The 24,884-nt window shown below is 40.6% G+C and overlaps 1 protein-coding gene across 1 annotated transcript; it reads left to right on the forward strand.

Moving 5' to 3' along the window:
• Positions 1–6,695: 6,695 nt before the first annotated feature.
• Positions 6,696–15,460, forward strand: LOC133927616 (uncharacterized). The gene is made up of 2 exons (XM_062374069.1): positions 6,696–6,792; positions 14,958–15,460. The coding sequence occupies exons 1-2, from the start codon at positions 6,696–6,698 to the stop codon at positions 15,458–15,460; spliced, it is 600 nt and encodes a 199-aa protein (XP_062230053.1).
• The last annotated feature ends 9,424 nt before the right edge of the window (positions 15,461–24,884 follow it).

A 24,884-nucleotide genomic window follows, 5' to 3' on the forward strand; every position in this document is an offset into this window, starting at 1 on the left:
TATATAGAGAGTTTTTTATATAGGTCTATGCCTCTGTTTGGATAATTGTTCTACATCCTGTTTGTCTTGTATTGATCTCTGAGACTGTTACACGTGGGTGCGTGGATACCCTAGATAGTTCTAAATATAGTCAGACGACTTCCTTGAATGTAATCGGGGGGAGATGTAATACAGATCTAACTATAGAAGGCTTGGAGAGTCAAAGCTTTCCACATGCTTCAATGGGCTTGCAGCACTTGTTTGTGCATCTAATGACTTGTCCGGCTTGTTCTTCCATAGGGTCCCCTGGCTCCATATATAAGGGGGTTATCGTACGGCCTCTAGAGACCTCAGAATAGGTTATCACAGACAGATATTCAACCCTATCATAGACGGGTATGGGTTCCATTTCTGCAAAAGTGTTTATGATATTGAGCTTGATACAGGTAGTTACAATTCCATCTGTAATAGAGTTACACACAAATGATTCTAAATAAGATATGCATCTGTAATATAGCTACATACATGTCAGTTTTGCAATCATCATAGATGGATTTTTCTAAAAAAAAAATGTCTGTGTGCATAAAGGGTCACAAATAAATTTTAAGGAAATCTATCTATATAATGTATCGCAGGTGGATTTTGCTAAAAAAAAATCGTTTGTATGACCTTTTCCCCCTAAGGACCTATTTTTCTTTCTGGCTGCACTCATGATATGGCATATCACATAAGAATATCACATGCATGTACATCATATGCATCACATTTAAATTAATTAGCATAAGAATATTGTTCAGAACATGGTTCGCAACCTAATTAAACATAGAAATAATACCAAAAGAACATGGTTTAGAACATAAACATACACACAACATGAATCCCTATAGGTCTTCGAGGATTGAGATTCAATAGCATGCCTGCATTTCACCACAATCTTAGCAAAATATTGTCTTCATACATCTTCTCGTTGTCATTCAGGATCAAGCACTATCCTGACTAATTCAGTCATGTGCTAGAACCAAAAAATATTGCTTCCAAATCTCTAACCCTTGTTAAGTAAGAGATGATGATTTAAATTAGTCTTGTAGTTCACAAAAATGTCTCTATTGTGACAAACACCAATGAAGAATACACCAGGAATAAAATACATAAGAACATGATTCACCGTATAAATTGGGTCCACAGTAGTGCCCCTCACAACAACGAAGAACACAGGTTCCACAGGACCGAAATCAATGCTAAACATCCTGATAATGGAAGTAGGCATAGGAACAACACTATTCACCCATTGCTTGATAGTAGTGAATAAAGACATATTCTATAGATACGAGACACATAAAAACAACAATCAGTACATAGAATCAAACCCTAACAAAACCATGATGCAATTCAAAGTCATCTCAGTGCAGCTCCAAACCTTGATTTGATGCCTGGATCTCGAGCCTCCCTTGCAAAATCAAACCCTAAAGAACCTTGAAATCACCATTACGGAAGGGGATCAGATTGCAATGAGGAAATCGAGGGAGATGAACTTCGTCAATTTAGTGAGGTAGACAACCAGTTTGTAAAAAAGGGGGAGTGGGAAGCGGAGAGTGAGGGGTTAATTTTAAAACAACACCCGGTTCTACAAATGGATTTTCCTAAAATCTATTTATGTCTATCATACAGATACAGATGGATCATACAAGAAACCGTCTATGACAATATCACATATGAGTTTTTCTAAAATCTCTGTGTGTCTATATGATAGAAACAAATAGATATGTAAAAACCATAAATGAGTTGTGGCACACCCAGAAGGTAGGTCATGTTACAAACATATCTGCTTAATAACCTATCTTTAGGTATTTTATTACTAACGGATTCTATATAACCATCTATCTCACTCCGTCTACTTTTACTGTTTCTGTGGTAGTGACTATTCATATTTATCATTTTTTGCACATTCTGAAGGAGCAGCAAGGTACGTATACAAAATGACCATATTGTAACACCATAGTTTTTCAGCTTTTTTAAAATAGTAATAAATATTCTTTTCCTTAGAATAGGGTGTTAATCTTTGCCTCAAAATCTTAGGAGAAAGAAATTATTTTCTAAAAGCTAGAAAATTAACCTAGGCTATATTATAGATTATTTGCATTCATGCCAGGAAAGCTCCATTAGGGTTTTTATTGTGCGAAAAATAAGTTTTAAAAACCCCGAGGCGTGCCATTTAAGTTTTTGGAAAAGTTTGCAAAATTTTTCCTAAAAAGAACAACCTTTTTTTTTCCTTGGGCTTCCCTTTTTTTTTCCTTGGGCTTCCCTTTTTAAACTAAGCCCTTTTTATTTTCAGATTTAACCCTAATCTTGTTTATAGCATAACTTTCTCGTTTTAGCTCCGATTTAGATGGTTTTCACGCTCACGTGTTCGTAGAGACATGTACTATCTTGTAGTACCTTTTTCATATATGTTAGCTACTGTTTGGTGTACTATTATTACTTGGTTTTGTTGTATGTTTTTTTGATGTGATTCGAGACCAAACGAAAAGCAATTCGAGAATCTCCAGGACCAAGTTTTTGAAGAGTCTGAGCAGCAAGTTGGGAGAGGCAAGTGTCCTTGAACATTTTGATCCCAGTTTCATTTAAAACATGTTCTTTATTTCAAACATGCATGCTGTTAATCCTGAATCCTATGTACTTATAGTATCCTGTTCCATATAATTCCTTGTTGCCATGTTGTTAGTAGTGGATATGATGGGTAGTCATGCTTAGCTTTGCACAAGGGGATGGAAGGGTTAATGGTTAAACATGATTAACAAATTAATGCAACTATGAGTTGGGAATATTAATGATGGCATTAGCAACATGGAACCTTAGGCTCTGAGCAAAGTTGTGTCGATGACGATGAAGTTATGATGTTGGGTTAGTGTTTGCTCAAGTGACCTAAGTAACGACCGGTTCGTGGAGCGACATTCCAAGAAATATCGTACCAACCACGAGACCTGGTATGGGACAGGCCTTGCCTATTAATTAGTGAATTCCAGCCTTGTGCATGCCAAATGGAATGGTGGTTGTGTGGGGACGGTATAGGCCAGAACTATTTGGATAGTGGTATGAGAGGTGTAGTGGAAGGGAAAGGTGAAAACTTTCCGGAGCTACAAGGCGCAAAAAAGGGTTTCTAGATGGTGTGGATGCCACTTTGATGGCGGTGAAACCTAGCGGGCATGCACATGCTGGATGAAACTTTGTAACGGCTTTGTAGTGACTTTTCGAGCAACACACCACTGGCGTGTGTTAAGTGTTTCGCGGACATGGAAACAAGGAAAATCACAACTTGTGGGGAAAACTAGAAAACCTCTGCAGAGTGTAAAACCTATTATAACAGCGGTCCTCACGGATATGAGAGACTTGGATCCTCACATGATTAGCCGAATGGGTTTGGGTTGGTTTGGTCTTTTGGGAGCCTGATGTGGGATTCAGGTGGTTGGGAAACATGTGGAGATGTTTCTAGGAGTTGGAGGTCTGCTGTTGATTCACCTAGACAAGCAGGATGCTTTCATAATACTTCGTTAGAATAGTTGGCTTTTATGCAAAACTTAAACTGTTTCAGCTTGTTCCTTGTTTAAGCTTGCATGGTATTTTATTTTCCCACACTTGCAGAGTACAAGGTGTACTCACACTTGTTGTTTTACCCAAATGTCCTCCAAGCACTGCTCAGACATTGAAGGAGATCCAGACTTCTTCGTTGATAGAGATGAAGACTGCTAGGCTGGCGTTTCCCCAGTCAATTGCTTGTGAAAGTTGGAGTTCGCGGAGTTTAGTTGTGTGCTTTTGTTCAGGACTTTGTGGTCTCTTTATTTATTCTAGTTAAATGTTGTAATAATGACACTACGTGTGATACACTGATGAAGTCGTTGCATGTATGATACTTGATCCTGGCATACATGTGTTTACATCTGGTTATGTCCCTTTCTAAAACCGGAGGTGACAGAGGTGGTATCAGAGCCGTGTTGACCGTAAGTCGCAAGCCTAAGTAGAATGGACGAGTTTCTAAGGACTATTTTGATAAAGAAAACTAATTTTGAAAACTTTGCTCCGTCTTTTTCGTACTTTCCTTGCTAATCCTATTTAAAACCTTGCTGCTGACTCTCCTTATTTTTTAAAATGTTGTACATGGCCCAGACCCGTAAGATTGCGCGTAAGAGTACTAATGGTCACCTTCCTGCTTGACCTTTGACCCTGACTCGTGCCATGGCCTTTGCAAGACACCAGCCATCCCGAGTTCAACGATGGAGCCGTGTCTACCACTCTGACAGACGCTGCGTCGGATGGATCCCTGACAAGCTTTGGGAGATACTTCATAATATGTGACCCGAGAATGCACCAGTATACGCAGGAGTGAAGACTGAGTATGCCGATGCCCCTCCTGAGTGGAAAGTCGAAGTGGTGATCTTCGGTTCATTACCGGAGCGTGGAGCCTACGAGGTGACGAGCATCTATTACGCCATCTCACCGAGAGCCACCTTCAAGGCTGGAATTCGTGACACTGCATGCCAAGCCCTACTGGTCCTCTGCCACCGCCACAATGACGACCTGATCTTCAAGCAATACAGCCATTACCCTTAGCGCATCAGTGGCTTCACCAACATCACCGCTACACCCGTCATCGCGGAAGGTACCACCAGGCTTGTAGAGCAAACCACCCTGGCTTTGGAGCTGAGTCAGGAGTTGGATTGGACCACCGAGGAGCTGCAATACGTCAGAGGCAAGCTAGCTCAAGCGTAGAGTGAGCTACGTAACAAGAAGCGTCAACACCCGAATTGCTGGGAATCTTCTTCATCTGACTCTGGATCTGAGGAAAAGACTCCTCGTTCCCCGCACCATCTTTAGGCTTGTCGTCGTCCCGCTCCAGCACCCTGAGGTTTCGGCAGAGTTAGGAGTTCATTTAGAAGGTTGTCCTATAGTTGTTATGAGTCGTTAGAATCGTGTGTTAGTGAGTAAGTTGATCTGGTGGTGTGTTATGTAATGATTTGGATCTTTGTTTGAGTGAGTGATGTTTCGTGAAGATCCTCTTCAAGAATGCATCCTTATAATATAATATATTAGTTAGTTTTGGAGTCTACCTCTGTTTTCCTTATGTTGTTCTTTATAAATTCCTTGTTTCCTCATCTACCTGCCCCTATCTCAGATGGTGAACCTAAGGAGCCGCGCCAACGCTAATGGCAATACTTCTGATGGGCAAGACAATGATAATCTATCCCCACCACCACAGTCATCTCTCGAGCAGCTGTTGGCAGTGCAAACTCAGATTCTACAAGGAGTGGCTCAGACCATGACCCAAATGCAGCAAATCCCCTCGTCGCCACCCCTGCACCACCACAGCAATCCCGTGACAAGCTCAGAGAATTTCGAAGGACTAAACCTCCTACCTTCTCTCATGCTGTTGAACCTATGAACGCTGATGATTGGCTCAAGGTCGTCGAAAAGAAACTCTCAGTCGCTCAGTGCAACACCAGGGAAAAGGTTTTGTTTGCGTCAAACCAGCTGATGGGACCTGCTGCAGACTGGTGGGATGCCTATGTCGCTACTCATGAAGAACCTGACAGCATCAATTGGCAGGAGTTCAAGAATGTTTTTTGAGCTCATCATGTACCCCATGGAGCTATCAAGATTAAGAGAAAGGAATTCCTATCACTCAAGCAAGGAGGAATGACTGTGAGTGAGTACGTCACTAGGTTCACCCAGCTGTCCCGGTATGTACCAGAGGATGTAGATACCGATGAGAAAAAGCAAGACTGTTTCTTGGAAGGGCTAAATGATGGACTACAATATTCTCTGGCTTCTCGTGATTTCAAGAACTTTCAGGCCCTTGTAGATCGTGCTCTTATCCTGGAGCACAAGAGAAACAATATTGAGCGCAAGTGCAAGATGGACCGTCCAAGTCAGTCAGGCAGTAATGCTAGGCCCCGTTATGACACCTCTCAGTCTGTACCTATGAATCGTTCCGATCAGCAGTACAATCAACCCAGGGCCCAGTCTACAAATCAGAGCTCATTCAGGAATGAAGGATAGAACCAGCGCTCCAATTTTCAAACTCCCCGCAATTCAAGTCAGATCCCTCAAAGGAACAATAACACTGGCAACAACCCTCAAGCCTCCACCAAAGGAAAACCCGGTTTCAATTGTGGAGTAGAGGGACATTTTGCATACCAATGCCCTCTTAAGTGTTCGAATCATCTACCCACACAAGGCGCAAACCAGCAGAACCGCAATGGGAATCAGCCCCAGAATCAAACAAAGCAGAATGTGACTAGAGGCCGTGTGAATCATGTGGCAGTTGACGAAGCTCAAGATGCCTCAGATGTTTTGATCGGTATGTTTCTTATCAACTCCAACCCTGCTACCATATTATTTGATTCTTGAGCATCTCATTCTTTATATCAACCAAGTATGTGGCAAGCCACAATTTACCTATATCTCTTATGAAGAATAGAATGATTGTTAGCTCTCTGGATGGAGAAATGAAAGCAAGGCATGTATGCTCGAACCTTAGTATTAAGATAAGGGGGGTAGATTTCCCAAAAAACCTTATCATTTTGGAATCCGAAGGAATAGACATTATACTAGGGATGGATTGGTTAACCAAGTTCAATAGAATTTTTGATTGTGCAAGAAGAGCCGTTCGTCTGTCTACGAAAGAAGGAAAAGAAGTGGAATACGTTGCAAAAGTTTCACCAATGGCTTGGGGAACAGTTAATCAAGTTGATGAAACACCAATGGAGAGCATTCCAGTTATTCGTGATTACCCGAATGTTTTTCCAGAAGAGTTACCAGGTATGCCACCTGATCGTGACATTGAGTTTGTTATAGAACTAGTACCTGGTACAGCTCCTATATCTAAGAGGCCGTATAGAATGGTTGCTGATCAACTAGCGTAACTTAAGAAACAATTGCAAGAGTTGTTAGACAAGGGTTATATCCGACCTAGTTCATCACCATGGGGTGCACCAGTGATTTTCGTACCTAAGAAGGATGGCACCCAAAGGATGTGTATAGATTATCACGCTTTGAATGAGGTGACCATCAAGAATAAGTACCCTCTTCCTAGAATAGATGACTTATTTGATCAGCTTAGAGGTGTATGTGTGTTCTCCAAGATCGATCTTCGCTCAGGATATCATCAGTTGTAGATTTGAGTTTCGGACAATCCAAAAACCTCCTTCATCACCCGTCATGGATTGTATGAGTATACGGTTATGTCTTTTGGATTGACCAACGCCCCTGCCTACTTCATGTACCTAATGAACAAAGTGTTCATGGAGTTTTTAGATAAGTTTGTAGTAGTTTTTATTGACGACATCCTAGTTTTCTCAAGGGATAAAAAGGAACATGCAAAACATCTGGGATTGGTCCTACAGAAGCTTAGGGATAATCAGTTGTATGCTAAGTTGAGGAAATGTGAGTTTTGGCTAGATCAAGTCTCTTTTCTCGGTCATATCATCTCCGCCGGAGGAATAGCTGTCGACCCAAGAAAGCTGGAAGATGTTTTGAATTGGAAGTCTCCCAAGAATGTCTCCGAGATCTGTAGCTTTCTTGGATTGGCAGGATATTACCGCCGGTTCATAGAAGGATTCTCCAAGATTGCGAAGCCCATCACCAAATTACTTGAGAAAGGACAAACGTTTAAATGGACTCCTACTTGTGAGGCAAGTTTTGAAGAGTTGAAGGAAAGACTAACATCTGCGCCAGTACTAGTCATGCCAGATACGCAGAAACCATTCTCCATTTATTATGATGCCTCCCGTCAAGGATTTGGATGTGTGCTTATGCAAGAAGGCCATGTTGTAGCCTATGCATCAAGACAATTGAGGAAGCATGAGGAGAACGACCCAACATAAGATTTAGAGTTAGCCACTGTAGTTCACGCACTCAAGATAGGGAGACACTATTTAATTGAAAAAAGGTGTGAGATAAATTCGGATCATAAGAGTTTGAAGTATATTTTTACTCAGCCAGATCTCAACCTCAGACAGCGTAGATGGTTAGAGCTTATCAAGGATTATGATTTAGGAATTAACTACCATCCCGGAAAGGCAAATGCAGTTGCCGATGCTTTGAGTAGAAAGACTTATCTCCGAATAATGTCCATACGAGATAGACACCCCGAGCTATGCAAAGATTTTTAGAGATTTAATCTAGGCTTGATAAACAGCGCAGAAGCTGTGGTGATGGAAGTCGATTCGACTTTGGAACAAGAAATTCATAAAGGACAACTTGAGGACGAGAAGATTATGGAAATCAGGCAGCGTATTAAGGAGGGTAAAGCCCTAGGTTTTACCGAGGACGAGAATGGGACGGTATGGTTTCGGAAACGAATATGTGTTCCGGATATCGAATCTATCAAGGAAACTATACTTCGAGAAGCGCATGAGTCTGCATATTCTATTCACCCCGGGAGAACCAAGATGTATCAAGATCTGAAGGATCAATATTGGTGGTATGGAATGAAGAGAGAATTGCGGAATATGTAGCAAGATGTGATATATGTCGAAGAGTCAAAGCTGAACATCAAAGACCCATAGGGTTGCTTCAACCCTTGAAAATACCAGAGTGCAAATGGGAAGAAATCAATATGGATTTTATTGTTCGATTGCCCCAAACTCAATCTGGATATGATTCTATTTGGGTGATAGTAGATCATTTGAAAAAGGTTGCTCATTTCATCCCAGTCAAGACCACCTACACAGGACTTAGACTTGCTGAACTATACATTGCCAGAATTGTGTGTCTGCATGGAGTACCCAAGAGGATAGTGTCTGATAGAGGAAACCAGTTCACCTTTAGGTTTTGGCAAAAACTACATGAGTCATTGGACACCCGGTTAAACTTCAGTTCAGCATATCACCCGCAGACCGATGGTCAAACTGAGAGAGTAAATCAAATTTTGGAAGATATGTTAAGAGCTTGTGCCTTGAGAAATAAGACTAGTTGGGATAAAAATCTTCTCTATGCAGAGTTCTTCTACAATAATAGTTATCAGACTAGTTTGAAGATGTCACCGTTTGAAGCCTTGTATGGAAGAAAGTGTTGAACACCGCTATACCGGAATGAAACCTGTGAAAATCAAGTGTTTGGCCCAGAAATTCTTAGAGATGCAAAAAGACAAGTACAACAGATCAGGGAAAATTTGAGAACAGCTCAATCACGGCAAGAGAGTTATGCAGATCACTGACGTCGGGAATTGACCTTCCAAGCAGGTGACTTCGTGTATCTACGGGTCTTGCCGATAAGAGGATTTCACAAATTTAAAGTAAAAGGAAAACTTGCACCCAGGTTTATAGGACCTTTTAAAGTGTTGAAAAAGCGAGGAGAGGTAGCATATCAATTAGAGCTACCACCTCAATTGGTAGATGTTCACGATGTTTTTCACGTGTCACAGTTGAAGAAATGTCTACAAGTTCTCGAAGAGCAGATGCCCCTAGAGGAAGTAGAAGTTGGAGAGGATCTCAAATACATGGAGTATCCCATCAGGATTCTAGAGACATCATAGAGAGTTTCTAGGAATAGAAAGATCCGTATATGTAAGATACAGTGGAAACACCATTCCGAAAAAGAGGCAATGTGGGAAAAAGAATCAGATCTGAAGACAGAATTCCCATATCTTTTCTCCAATCCTTCCAAATCTCGGGGCGAGATTCCTTATAAGGGGGTAGGTTTGTAACACCCTAGTTTTTCAACTTTTTGGAAATAGTAATAAATATTCTTTTCCTTAGAATAGGGTGTTAGTCTTTGCCTCAAAATCTTAGGAGAAAGAAATTATTTTCTAAAAGCTAGAAAATTAACCTAGGCTATATTATAGATTGTTTGCATTCAAGCATAAAAGCTCCATTAGGGTTTTTATTGTGCGAAAAATAAGTTTTGAAAATCCCGAGGCGTGCCATTTAAGTTTTTGGAAAAGTTTGCAAAAATCTTCCTAAAGAGAAAAAACTTTTTTTTTCCTTGGGCTTCCCTTTTTCTTTTCTCTTTTTCTCCTTTTCCTTTTTCCCTTGGTAGCCCAACCAAATCCTCCTCATGGGCTGAGCCGATCGGCCTCCCTCCTTCCCGGGCCGAGCGCCAACCCATCTCCTGCCTTCCCACCTGGGCCGGCCGGAGGACACGGCCCAGCAGCGCAGCCGTTTCCGCCGTTGGCACCCAAGCCGAAAACCACCACCGCCCGTGCGCTAGCGCCCCCGTGCCTGGCGACGAGGTTCGCCATCTCTCCAGCGACAACGCCGCCGCGCCGAGCTATCCGCTGCCGCCTTCGTCTCTGGAGCCGGTCGAATAAGCCCCCCCTTGCCCTCAACTGTTAGATCTGTTTTGGATGGCCACGATTAGAAGCTTTGTATACCCTTTCGGCGTCCAATCGCATGATGCCACGTGGCCACTTAATCCTAGTCAGCAAGTCAGGCCACGGCATCGCCTACATAAGCCGGCCACCTCATCGATTTAGCCTGCGTCGCCACGTCAGCACGCCTTATCCAGTCATAATTTCTATTTGTTTTAATTCGGGAATAATGGCAATTTTGCAAATAAGCCCTGAACCTTCCTGTATTTAAATAAAAGCCCCTGTAGTTATGCAGTTTAGCCCCTAAACTTTTTCATAATTACAAATAGGTCCCTAAATTTTTGCAAAAATGCCTGTAACCTCTCTATTTTTATTTAAACTAAGCCCTTTTTATTTTCAGATTTAACCCTAATCTTGTTTATAGCATAATTTTCTCCTTTTAGCTTCAATTTAGATGGTTTTCGCGCTCACGTGTTCGTAGTGACGTGTACTATCTTGTAGTACCTTTTTCATAGATGTTAGCTATTGTTTGGTGTACTGTTCTTAGTTGGTTTTGTTGTATATTTTTCCAATGTGTTTCGAGATTAGACGAAGAGCAGTTCGAGAATCTCCAGGACCAAGTTTTTGAAGAGTCTGACAAGCAAGTTGGGAGAGGCAAGTGTCCTTGAACATTTTGATCCCAGTTTTGTTTCCTGAATCCTATGTACTTATATCTTGTTCCATATAATTCCTTGTCGCCATGTTGTTAGTAGTGGATATGATGGGTAGTCATGCTTAGCTTTGCACAAGGGGATGGAAGGGTTAATGGTTAAACATGATTAGCAAATTAATGCAACTATGATTTGGGAATATCAGTGATGGCATTAGCAACATGGAACCTTAGGCCTTGAGCAAAGTTGTGTCGATGATGATGAAGTTATGATGTTGGGTTAGTGTTTGCTCAAGTGACCTAATTAAGGACCGGTTCGTGAAGCGACAACCCTAGAAATATTGTACCAACCACGAGACCTAGTATGGGATAGGTCTAGCCTATTAATTAGCGGATTCTAACCTTGTGCATGCCAAACGGAAGGGTGGTTGTGTGGGGATGGCAAAGGCCAGAACAATTTGGATAGCGGTATGAGAGGTGTAGTAGAAGGGAAGGGTGAAAACTTTTCGGAGCTACAAGACGCAAAAGGGGGCTTCTGGGTGGTGTGAATGCCACTTTGATGGCGGTGAAACCTAGCGGGTATGCACATGCTGGATGAAACTTTGTAACAGCTTTGTAGTGACTTTTCGGGCAACACACCACTGGCGTGTGTTAAGTGTTCCGTGGACACAGCAACAAGGAAAATCACGACTTGTGGGGAAAGCTGGACAACCTCTGCAGAGTGTAAAAACTGTTATAACAGCCGTGCTCAGGGATATGAGAGACTTGGATACTCAAATGATTAGCTTAATGGATTTGGGTTGGTTTGGTCTTTTGGGAGCCTGATGTGGGATTCAGGTGGTTGGGAAACATGTGGAGATATTTCTAAGAGTTGGAGGTCTGTTGTTGATTTACCTAGACAAGTAGGATGCTTTCATAATACTTTGTTAGAATAGTTGGCTTTTATGCAAAACTTAAACTGTTTCAGCTTGTTCCTTGTTTAAGCTTGCATGACATTTTATTTTCCCACACTTGCGGAGTACAAGTTGTACTCACACTTGTTGTGTTACCCAAATATCCTCCAAGCGTTGCTCAGACATTGAAGGAGATCTAGACTTCTTCGTTGATGAAGATCAAGACTACTAGGGTGGCGTTTCCCCGGTCAATTGCCTGTGAAAGTTGGAGTTCGCGGAGTTTAGATGTGTGCTTTTGTTCAAGATTTTGTGGTCTCTTTATTTATTCTAGTTAAATGTTGTAATAATGACACTGTGTGTGATACATTGATGAAGTTGCTGCATGTATGAAACTTGATCGTGGCATACATTTGATTTATATCTAGTTTTGTTCCTTTCTAAAACCGGGTGTGACACGTATTAATGCTATTTTACTCTATAGTATATGGTATTGCATATAAAAGTTGGTACTAAAGGGAAGGATATGGGGGTGGGGGAAATGGTAAAACATAAAGTTGAAAAAATAGACCATCATTATCTAGAACAAAATTTGAAAAAGTAGGATAACATATACTAGGATATGGAGGGAGTACTTTACTTGTACAATGTTCACAATTAGTCAAAGACCTGTAAATCTACTCAAGCTACAGTACGCATATTGTCCTTTTTGAAGAGATGAACATCATGTTTGTTTATTGGAGTTTTGAGAGCATTAATATAATAAAAGTTTTATGTCAAACCTAAATTTACTTTATCTTAATGCAGTAAAAGTTCTGTTACTAAGCTATAATCGAATAATTCCATTAAAATCCGACATGCTTATAGCAAGCATTAATATCAATTCTAATTTTTTTGGATCCATTTATATATATCAACTGCCTTGATCATCAAAATGAAAGATACATTCTTCAACTTTTTTGGAGTCTATGCATTTATTTTCAGCCATGCCCTTGCCACTTGGCACGCAAGCACATTGTTCGTATGCCACTTGGCACGCAAGCACATTGTTCGTATGCCACTTGGCATGTAAGCATATTGTTCTCATCCAAATGGCACGTAAGCACATTGTTCTCATGCCACTTGGCACATGGGCTAAAAACCCTTTGTTTTATTTTTATTTTATAGTGATGTCGTTTGAAACTTTCAGAATTTTGGAGCTCAATCTTTTTTAAGTTGCCACTTGGCACCCTTGCATATTTGCAATTGCCACTTGGCGCCCATGCAAATCTTTCTCTTGCCATGTGTGGCATTTTCTACTCCGTTTTATAGTTATAAATAAACCTATGGCTATAAGAGAAATGATAAATCAGAAAATATGAATGGAGGAGCAAATAACCCTGACAATGGAAGAGAAGGTAAGTAGTTTTATAGTCAGAAGTCTTAGAGCATATTCATGTCTTTCCTATGCAAGTATTCGACATAAGTACTCATTTAGTGGGGAGGATTTCTGACACGTAAGAAACTAGTAAAGTAGACATTGTATTAGGGACGGCTACTCAATACGCGTCACTAATATCCTATTAGTGGTCGGTCCAATAAGGATACATCACTAATATGTCTTCTGATCAGGACCAGATATAGATCCATTACTAATAAGTAGTCATTATTTACGGGTCGTAACATGACCTGTTTCTGATGATAATAGCGACAGGTCAAGTTGTGACCTGTCACTCATGACTAGGTCATCAGTGACGGGTCATCTTAAACCAATTATTAGTAACGGGTCAAATTGTGACACATCACTAATGACAAGGTCATCAGTGACGGGTTGTCCTAAGCTAGCTATTAGTGACAGATCAAATTGTGATCCGTCACTAATGACTAGGTCATCAGTGATGGATCGTTTTAGACCAGTCATTAGTGATGTGTTATAACTTGACTCGTCACTAATGATCCACTCATCAGAGATAGGTCGTCCCATACCAGTTATTAGTGGCAGGTCAATTTGTAATCCATCATTAATAATCAACTCCAGTCACTAATGACGGTATTCGTAAATTTTTTATTTTTATTTTATTTTTCTCTTATTTTTTCTCACCTGAGCAGCACTAGAATACGAAATTTGACAAAATTAGTTATTAATGACGGATCATGGTTATGATGCGTCACTGATGACCATTGGCAAAAGGGTTAAAATGATAAATAGCTGATTTCTATCACAGCTACGTGATAACAGAGGTGATAAGGTGGCTACATGCGCGAGGAGGATATCACGGATTCGATTCCCGTGGAACGCATACTTAAAAAATTGTAAAAAAATGTAGCTTGTGAGGCATATGTGATGGGTCTGTGTTGGGATGGTTCGGGTGAAAAAATATTTTTTTTTGATTTTTTTTGTCAAAAAATATTCATCGGTCATTAATGACGAGTCAATATTACAACCCGTCACTGATGTTCAATTAATAGTGAGAGATCACGGTTACGATCCATCACTAATGACTGAACATTAGTGACGGATCTTCAATAATAATAGGTTATCACCTATCACTAATAATTTATTATTAATAACATGATAAAAGTGACAGGTACAGGACCCAGCCACTAATATCTGTTTTCACCTATCACTGATAACTTCTTTTCTTATCACATAGTGAGATCCGAACAACTACGGTGAGGTCAGTACGGAGAAAACACTACCGACAAAAAATGAGTTAGATTTGAGAAAGAATGTCGGACTGGGTTGGAAAATTATTGTTTTGGTTTGAATCTAAAATATAACGTGCTGGTCATGGTTGGACTCAACTTAATAAGATAAATGAGTCGTGATAAACAGGTTGGGTGATAATAGGTTTGTGGCGGAGGGAAAGCACACAAGAACGATTATAGACTTATGTTAGGTTGGCTCTAGACGTGGTACACGTAACATTTATTTAAAGCCTGCAAATCTTTTATTTGGCACAAGTCCTCGACACACTGAACACAGATGTTGGGACCCGGCTATGCCGTTTGAAAGGCCGTCAGGAGACTTAGGATACATTTGCTTGAACCGATAACATTTAAAGTGAACTACTTCATACATGGTTCGATTATTTTGAATAAAAATCAGCTCTTGTTCTGTTCAGTACCAACTCACATGGATGACACGTTGCTGCAGGGAAGACGATCCCGACGGCCATCCTGACGCGCATCATGCGACTCGCGTTGCCGCCGAACGCCAAGGTTACCGGCGACGCAAAGGACGCCATGGACCGGAGTGTCAAGGAGTTTGCCGCGGCCGTCACCTGGACGGCCGTGCAGGAATGTAGGCGGGACCGGCGCGTGACCGTGACCGGCGACGACCTCATCGTCGCCATGGGCAGCCTCGGCCTCGGCGACTACGTCGGGCCCCTCCGCGCGTACCTGCGCCGCTATCGCGAGACTGTGGGCGTAATGCCGCGCGGCCGGCAGACCGTGCTGCTGCCAGCGCCGGCAGCCATGATGACGGTGGAGGTGGAGATGCAACCACCGCCGCCGGAGACGAGTCTCGCGCTGAGCTTGGGCCTGCAGCCGCCGCAGGATGTCACGGAGCTTGGGCTCGATGCCGACGTGTATGCGGTGTGGCCTGGAGCAGCAGGGGCAGGAACCTCGCGGATGCCACCTGCTGGTGGCGAAGAGTGAACTGCTTAGAGATGGCAAATTTGGTTGACGGTACATGGAAACCTTGGTGATGAGAATAATCCTTGTTTTTTAGATCGACTAGTCTTTGGTGAATTCTAGGCTTTCCGGTGTACCTAAAATATGTTCTACTTCCGAAGAGGATGAACTATTTTACATCTAGTTTTCTATGATAGTAATGGTACCTTCTTGTCTATTGTTCTACTATTTGGTGCCTATGGATTTCTTCGCTAAAAATGGGATCCGATCTAGCAATTGGCTATGCGATAGTTGATATTTCAAACTTCATGTGGCTTGTTGTCTTATTCCCTTTGTGGTTTAACATCGAGTTGTAATTATATAATAATGCACTAGGCTTTGTGTATCTTATGATGTAGTGTCTGGAATAATTTTCTTTATTAAAAAAATTGGGTGGTGAGGTGCTTAGTTACTACTCGCTCTGTCTCACAATACATAACGTTTTAAATTAGACACATATATTAAGGTGAAATGTAAAATGATCATTTTATCCTATTTTATTACATATTGATCTATGAGTAATAAAAATGTAAGGTGATTGAAAATGAGATTTGCATTGAGAACGAGGGACTTAATGGAGGGATAAGATTGGAAAATCTAAGTTAAAGTTATCTTAAAATCGTAGAATGTTATGTATTTTTAACATTATTAAAAAAGCTAAAACGTCATCTATTTTGAGACGGAGGGGATATACACAAATTGGGAGGAACTAGTATGGCCTTTAATTTGTTCACATTTCTATATATGGTCTGAAATATGGTTGGCTGGTTAGATGTAGTTCAATACATACTTCTTTCGATCATAAATTTTGAACAAGATTCGGTTAAACTATTAATAGTTTGACCATTAATAGCTTTGAAAATATCTAGTTTGAAAACATAAAAATCACATGTATAGATTCCTGTCTAAAAATATTTTATAATATTATATTTTAATTAGATATTATAATTATATTTTAATAATAAAAAGATGATCAAAATTGCATGTCAAAGCCTATAAAAAATCAAAAATGACAAGTATTTATGGTCAAGAAAGTATTAAGGACCATTAAGTATTAACCCAAACAAAACCACCAACAAACCATAAAATTACCACATCCAACATAACATCACCGTGCACATGCTCCCGGAGTACATCAATATCTAGAGAAAAACTAAAAGATTGTTTGTTTCAGCTAGGGATTTTAAAAAATAGTTCGTAGATTGTGGATTGTTAAAAGTTAGATTGTAAAAGCTTTTAAATTGTGGATTCTAAAAAAATTGATAGACGATTTAGTAAAATAAACTTTCACAATCTGTGAAAAGCCGAGAGAAACCAAATTCAGCAAGCCGATCGTAAAAAACTATGATAAAAAACTATCTATTATTTTAGTTTTAGATTATAAAAATTAAAAATCACATTCCAAAATCGAAACAAACCTTAAGTCGTCCAAGCACCTTGTGGAGACCGACGCAATATATTGGTGCCCATTCACTGATGGAACCTACTCCACAAATTGGACAACGTGGGCTCCCACCAAATACCGAGTTCCTCGTGGCTAGCCATTTAGTGATGCATCCAAACAAGAGATATGTTACCAGCTAGGGATTGGCTGGTTAGTTGACGCGCGAATGGTGGGAACGAACCTATCAGGTAGGGCTAAATAACGAGACAGCTAGGCTCGGTACTACTTGGCACATTTAGATAACGAGCTGGCTCGGTTCGGTTATGCTCGTTAACGTAACAAGTAGAAAAGATAGCTTAGCTTGGCTCATTTGGCTCGCAGGCTAGCTCATTTGATTTGCGAGCAGCTCATTACTAGGATGAAAAGAATATAAACATCCACTGAAAAATATATTGATAAAATTATACAGTAATAGCAATAAAATCTACAAGCATAGTACTTCTTTGTATGGTTTAATCAGAGGTATAATTGCTCTAAGCTAAATCTTTTCTGAATATTTTTCAAACCCACATGCAGCACAGTAGCAGAAAGATCCAGCTATATATGTTTTTCTACTGAAACAAAATATTCCTCAAAAAAAATGAAACAATGTTCACCCACACATTTGTCTATACATGCAAAGCTTGAAGGAATGATAAATGGAAGAAGACAAAAGATAAGAGTTGCATCGTAATGAGTAGCTGACCAATAGAAAGCCAAATAGGCTGATCTGGAGCCTCTCCATCGAAGATGAAGATGACCAATAAGCAAACTAATGACCATAGTGAAAGAGAGCGATATAATCTAGACAATGACACTGGCTTATTTGGCTCGCAAGCAGCTCACGAGCTGGCTTGAGTCAACTCGTTATCAAAATGAGTTAAAACTCTAGTTCAACTAATTAAATTTTGGAACGAGCCAAGCCAAACACGAGCTATGCTAGCTTATCAGATTCGACCTTTTCATCTAGCCCTACTGTCAGGGCTAAGTGTGGAGCCTCGTCATCCACTCATTCCTTTGCAATCCATGACTGCCTGCCCCCCATTCTGATGTCGTTCTCTCTCTATCCTGAGATTGAAGGTGTGGTGGCCACACGATTTGATTGCCTATGGCAGGTGGCATGCTATCCTTCTTCATGGCCCTCTTTGTGTTCCCTATCTCTCTCTCTCTTTCTCACTTGCTAAAGGTGTGCTGCCCTCCTCTCCCTTTGAAAAATACCCACTTATGGGTCTCTTTACGCAACATGTATTAGTCTCCAGATCAATAGCTAATATGCACAATTTCAATAGAAATGAATATCACAAACATAATTCAAAAACTATAACTGAATCAAAGCCTTACAATGCAGTGGAACTTAACGAGTAGACCCAAGCCTCATATGCAACTTGGGTGCGGACGAAACCATAACCTTCTACTCCTCATCAACATTAGCGTAGTTATCTTTTAGGTCTCCATCTAAATCCGATAATATAAGAGTGGGTATATAAGATACTCAACAAGTCCTACCTCAAGAGGAGTAAGTAGGTGCATAATGGTAGAACAACGATAAGGCCATAAAGTCTTTAGGTTTTTGCGGAAAGCCAATTTTGATGCTAGGGTATAGTTTGCAAAAGCCTTTTCAACACATTCAAGAAAAGCAGAGTTGAGTTAAGATTATGGGGTTGTTGGACCTAGGGTATATGGGATCTCGCCAGTTCCTATGTTTTACGGTTGTTGCACACTCGGTTTGCACCAACTCAAGGAACACGGCCTGCACTTTCTAAGACACAAGCACTTTTTCAACTCACACATCAAGGAATACTCACACCATTATGCTAATCATTAAGATCACATTGTAGCATTATCCATGATTGTGGACAACGTTCAAGGTCTCGGTGGCCTCCACATACATTAGGCATGGGGACAAAGGTTTGGGGTGGGTACGCGAATATTTGGTACGTGAATCATAACTCGCAGCTGACAGGCTATGTGAGAAGTGATCTCGTGTCATGTGGGTCCAGGAGTACGCCTTCAGGGTGTAAAATCAATTCAAATTACTATTCTCTTAGTTATCGAGCAGGCTTCTATCCATCTATATCGGTCATAGAGTTCCGACTTTAGGGTTTTGCTATGGCATGTTGGTTATGATGGATGATGGTAATTGTTTACATGAGATGGTTCCACTTACTTTCATATGCAAGTGGTTTGTTATACGGTAGATAGGTAGTCGTGGCTTAGTATAGGTGCTCACACCTAAGTGTTAAGGTTGCTTACGTATATGAATTTACTTAACCTTGTGGCCTACTCCTTGCTAATAGCTCAATTACATAATCCTTGGAGTCAGGTTATTATATGTACTTAATATGGATTAAGTCTTGCGACTACCTTCGTACTCACGCTACTCTTCTAGGTTTATAGACGAGAAAATGTTAGTTACTGGCTACTTCATATCCGTCGATGCTGGCGGCAGGCAAGAGTAGTGTTATCTACTTGAGTGGCGTGCTTTTGAGTGGAGCCTAAGGGCATATGGCTTCATCTAGTTGTTGTAGTTCATAGATGTTACTTTTCCACTGCGTAGTATCTCTATAAATTGTTGTAAATGATAATCTTCTAGATGCTTTTAATATAATTTAATTACTCACTCTTTCTTAAGCTTTGTTATGATGTTACCTGTTGGAAAAGCGTGCATTTTGATCATAAACACAAAACATGTGTCGTGACTACCGAAATGTATTCTGGTTAATTATTGTAGTCATGATTGTTTAAATGATTGACTTAATGATTAATTAGAATACTATTGGACGATTCCCCACAGACACCCTCTCGTCCTGCATGTAAGCATTTAGTTTTCTACGATTATTGTTGGTGTTTGAACCTACATGTAACGAGCTAACAATATATTTAGCTGGTTCTTTCATGCTTTGTGTTGCTGCCTGATAATTCCTTTTTTGGAAATTCTGGTGTTGCTGCTACTAATATACATTTACACTGATTAATTAGCATGTATGCTAGATCATGGAAGATTTTGTGTAGCTTATTATTCAGAAACAAGGACATTCAATTATTAGCTCAGGAATTGGGGTACATAGTTGAACTCTCAAACCATTCCCAACCTTAAACAATATGTCTACAGGCTTCTATAGGATTATTGTGCACTTGTGCTGCTAAGAATTAGAAACAACAAGTTTAACAAATGTTGTTTCCTGTTGTAATAACAATTACATGTCTTGCTTCAGAAGGCATCCATGATTTAGTTCTGTCATTAGTGTTTCCACTGATTTATGGTCCACATAAGGCCTGCAGAGTTTTGTCATGAAGCATGGACAAAAGCCGCAAGCAGAAGGCTACTCATGCAGATCAATCATTGCCATGTAAACTCTCATTTGCTTGATTGCCTACTCTACCTCCTCTTTTAGCATTGCCCCTCTTGTCATGAGGATGACTGAATCAATGGGGTATTATAGAAAGGGATAATTCCTCACATGTTACTGGATAAAACCCAAATCCCTAATATGCCACTATCACAGACTGAGGTGGACTCCACGCATCATAGACACACCGATAACATATTAGGGATTTGTGAGTTTTTGCGGTGGCATATAAGGAAATGCCCCTTATAGAAAATATAACAAACCTAACTATAGTTAAGTTAATTATACCAGCTTCATTACAATAGTTCAGCTAATTATATCTAACCACCATGACTACATCTACTAGAAAATCATCTAACTCGAGACTAAACAAAGGATTAGGCATCATTAATATAACTCGATATGTTACCATCATTTACATACCTCGACCACAGTCAAGTTGTGGCTCTTGAACTTTGGTGTCATTGGACCTTGGCTAATTAGAAGCTAATTAGAGTGTATCTAATTAGTGGGCTAACCAATTAGAGGGCTAATTAGCCAACTAGCCTAAACTATACAACTAAACTACATTGTTCTAGTTTTGTGTGTCTCAACTCAAGGGTCTTATCTTGGATGAATTATTGTGTCCAATGGAAATGTTTTGAGGGTTACATATTTATAGTCTAGAGAAGCATTGGAAAAAGGACAAGTCGATTTGGACACATTTCTTTCAATGCCGATTGGAACCGACCTTGTGCCAACCTGCACATGCAATAGAAGTGTCCAAATTAGATCTTGTAGTAGTCCACGGTATATCAATTGAAATGTTTTACAACTAACCTTTTGCATTTGAGTTGCTCTTGGACTCCAAATCTGTGTTGGAAAATAATCATGCCTCAACTTGGACTCTTTTGTGCAGCTGATCTTCTGGGAGCAATATCTCAGTAGTAAGGATTTCAAAATGGACATTCCATAAATACAAATTGCTTCCCTTGGAAATTTATACAACTTCCCTTTAGTAACTTTTCCAATTTGAGGAAATCTTGGGGGCTTGCCGAGAGGCACACTATCGATGCTGATCGGCATGCGAACCAACCTCCACTACTACAAAAGCTATTTTTCGAGATATCTAGGTTTCATTTCTACAAACGGTTCAAATGACAAACCACCTAAGTACTAAGTTGCGGCCCCGTGCGGTAGTAGACCGCCTGCATAAATTAATTTCTATAGGCAGTTACTTATGTCAACAGTCTGTGGAAATGGACTCTATTTTTACAGGCGGTTATAGCGAAAATTACCCTGTTAGGCTATGATTGTGATTTTGGTGATTAATGGTAATATAGTCATTGGGACTAACATGTTTGTCAAGAATATAAGTTAGTAGGTCTCATGGCTGTAATACATAAAGAAGCCATCGAAGCCGAGACAAAGTTTGGTTGAATTGGAAAAAGTTCTAGTTGAAATGATTATACTGGATGGTCCGGTGCTCAGAGTATTTGCACTCATCAGAGCATCTTTGTCAAAGGAGGAAGATGCATGAAAGCCTCACCGGATAGTCCGGTGACGAAGCAACGCAGCACTAGATAATACACCGTACAATGAGCAGTGCAAAGATGAAAAAGAAGGAGAAGACCCCATCAGGTAGTCCGGTGATTGGTTTGAACACACCGGAGGAATGCACCAGAGTATTATTGACAAACGGGAGAATGTAGTGATCTCACCGGAAGGTCCGACGCTCTGAAATTTTTTACACCGAAGTATATTTTCCAGAGAGGGTTGCATTGGCTCGGCTGGCTGAGGATAACGCATCGGATGGTCTGGTGATGAAGTGATGTGCACCAGAGAATACACCGGAGCAATTTACACAGAGAAGATTTTGGCTCGGATGGCTAAGGTATACTCACCATAAAGTCTGGTGATAAAGATGGAGTATACATCGGAGTATCTGGTGTTCACAAAGGCTAGTTTCTAAGGAAGTACTCACCAGATGATCCGGTGTTAATACTACTGTTCTCACCGAATCATCCGGTGTTAACAACTTTTTTAAAGCCTTTGGGTTAATGGCTAGTGAGCGAGTTTGAGGCTATAAATACCCCTCCACTTAGTCAGTTGAGGGAGCTGGAGTCCAGAGAAGTTCATATACACCTGAGAAGGCATCCAAGCCACCAAAGTGCTTAAAGTGATCATCCAAGACAACTAAGCACAAAATTTGTGAGTGATTGCTGCCTAGAGGGTGGATCAAGGAGTGATCCAACAGTTTACCTCTTGGTACATTAGCACCTTGGAGTCTTGGTGACTCGTCGAGAAGCTTGTTGACCCTCTGACTTGGTGTGGAGCGGCGGTAAGGTGATTGTGCAGGGACGTGGAGACCCTCGCCTTTGTGGCTCAAGCTCCGAAGTGATCACGATGGCGAGGAACCGGAAGAGAGGATAATGGTGAGATCTTGCCTTAGTAGCTCATTCAAGTGAAGGCCTTGTCTTTGTGACTTGGTGACTCAAAGGCCCGTGACCGGGTGCCGACCAGGAGCATTTCCTTTGTGGAGCTTCAACGTAGACTAGGGGTGGCATTCATGTCATCGATACCACAGAAAAAAATCCTTGTGCCGAGTTTGCTCTCTGTACCTTATTTATGTTTCGGCATTTACTTACTTGAAGTTTACCTTCCTAAATAGGTTGCAAGCATTTTGATTGGTAGAGTAGACACACTAGATAAATCTAGAATACATTTAGATAGAATTTGATATAGGTTTATCTTGTATTGTTTTTGGGAGCCGAAATAGTTTTAAGTGTCTTAATTCACCCCCCTAGGATGTCACCAATTCTCATAAGTGGTATCAGAGTCTCGTGCTCTTGATAGGCATAAAATCCTAGAGTTGTGACGTCCGGGGTTGGGATGGATTCCCATAGTGCTCCATTTTTTGATGGCACAAATTTCTTGCGTTGGAAAATTCTAATGTCTTGTTATTTGCAAGCTAGAGGCTTAGATGTTTGGAGAGTCACCGAGGAAGGGATGAAACCTCACATCGCCAACCAGGAGAGGCAATGAGATGCATTGGCAAAGAGTATCCTTTTATTATCTATATGTCTTGCTGCATTTAATCGTGTTTATTCTCTCACTAATGCACATGATATTTAGAATAGTCTTATTAAAATACATGAAGGTACAAAGGATGTGCGTAATGAGAAATATCATGTGCTTGTTACTAAGCTCAATAGCATCAATTAACTACCCCATGAAAGTGCTAATGATATGTATTCTCGTTTGAACATTCTTGTTAATGAGATCAATGGATTAGGTTTGACGCCAATTGAAGATGATCAAGTGGTGAGAAGAATAAAGCTCTTCTTCCGAAGTACAAGTTGATAGTCTCCATCATCTACGACAACAATGACATCAAGAAAATGACTCCAAGTCATTTGCTCAGCAAGATGACCGCCCATGAGATGACAATGAATATGGGGTGAAAGTTTCTTCCTCATCCGACACCAAGAACCTTGCTCTCACAAGCAAGCAAGATAAATGTCAACACATAAAGGCAAGGATGAGGAGACAAGAGTAAGAGTCAAGCTCAAGTGAAGATGATGAAGATGAAGATGAAGAGAGCTATGAAGAAGATGAGTAAAGCACCTCAAGTGATGAAGAGATGGATCCCAAAGTCACCAAGCTCATCTCACAAGTGGAGAAGTATATCAAGAAGATTAATGCCAAGATTGATCACCCAATCTCCATGAAGGACTTGGTCAAAAAAATTTAGCATATTAAGAATGAGAAGAAAAATACCAAGAACAAAAGGGAGAGGAGGGGAAGAGCCAAAGCATTCGAAAGCATAGGAAGATGAGTGAGTGGTGATGAAGATTCAAACTCAAGTGATGAGAGCATCACCATCCACTCCTCCAGAGAAGCTCTTCCTCAAGATCATCATCACACAAGTCATCTCGCAAGCCATCTCACAAGTGCCTTATGGCAAAAGGTATGGATAGCGATGCAAGTGCCTTATGGCAAAAGGTATGGATAGCAATGTAAGTGATGATGAATCCGATGAGGATTCTCCCTCCTATGATAAACTCCTCCATTTGATCAATGAACAACAAAGGGCCCTTAGGAAACAATCAAAAGAGCTTAACAAATTCAATGCACTTAATGATATTCATGCTACCTTTATTTCTAATTATGAATAATTATTGTGCAAATTCAATTTGCTAAATAAGGAGCATGAAGAGCCACTACGTGAAAAACAGATATGGGTGACGGGTGATGACATTCATGGGTGACGGGTACCGTACCCGTCACCCCGAACGCGTCACTGATGAATAGTCATTGGTGACGAGTAGGGACTCGTCATCAATGATGAACAAAGGTGACGGGTAACAACTGTTACCTATCACCTATGAAAGTCTCCTATGTGTTGGGGAGAAATTTTGTAGGTGACAGGTGACCTTTTCACCCATCACTTATATTGTATAATAAGTGATGGGTAACTAGGTTACCCTTCACTTATGACTTTCACCTATGTACTGGGAGAAAGACATAAGTGACGGGCAACCTAGTTACCCGTTACTTATATCGTATAATAAGTGACTAGTAACTAAGTTATACATCACTTATGGCTTTCACGGATGTACTGGGAGAAAGATATAAGTGACGGGTAACCTAGTTA

Source organism: Phragmites australis, chromosome 8 (assembly GCF_958298935.1).
Source record: "Phragmites australis chromosome 8, lpPhrAust1.1, whole genome shotgun sequence".
In the NCBI taxonomy this organism is placed as follows: domain Eukaryota; kingdom Viridiplantae; phylum Streptophyta; class Magnoliopsida; order Poales; family Poaceae; genus Phragmites; species Phragmites australis.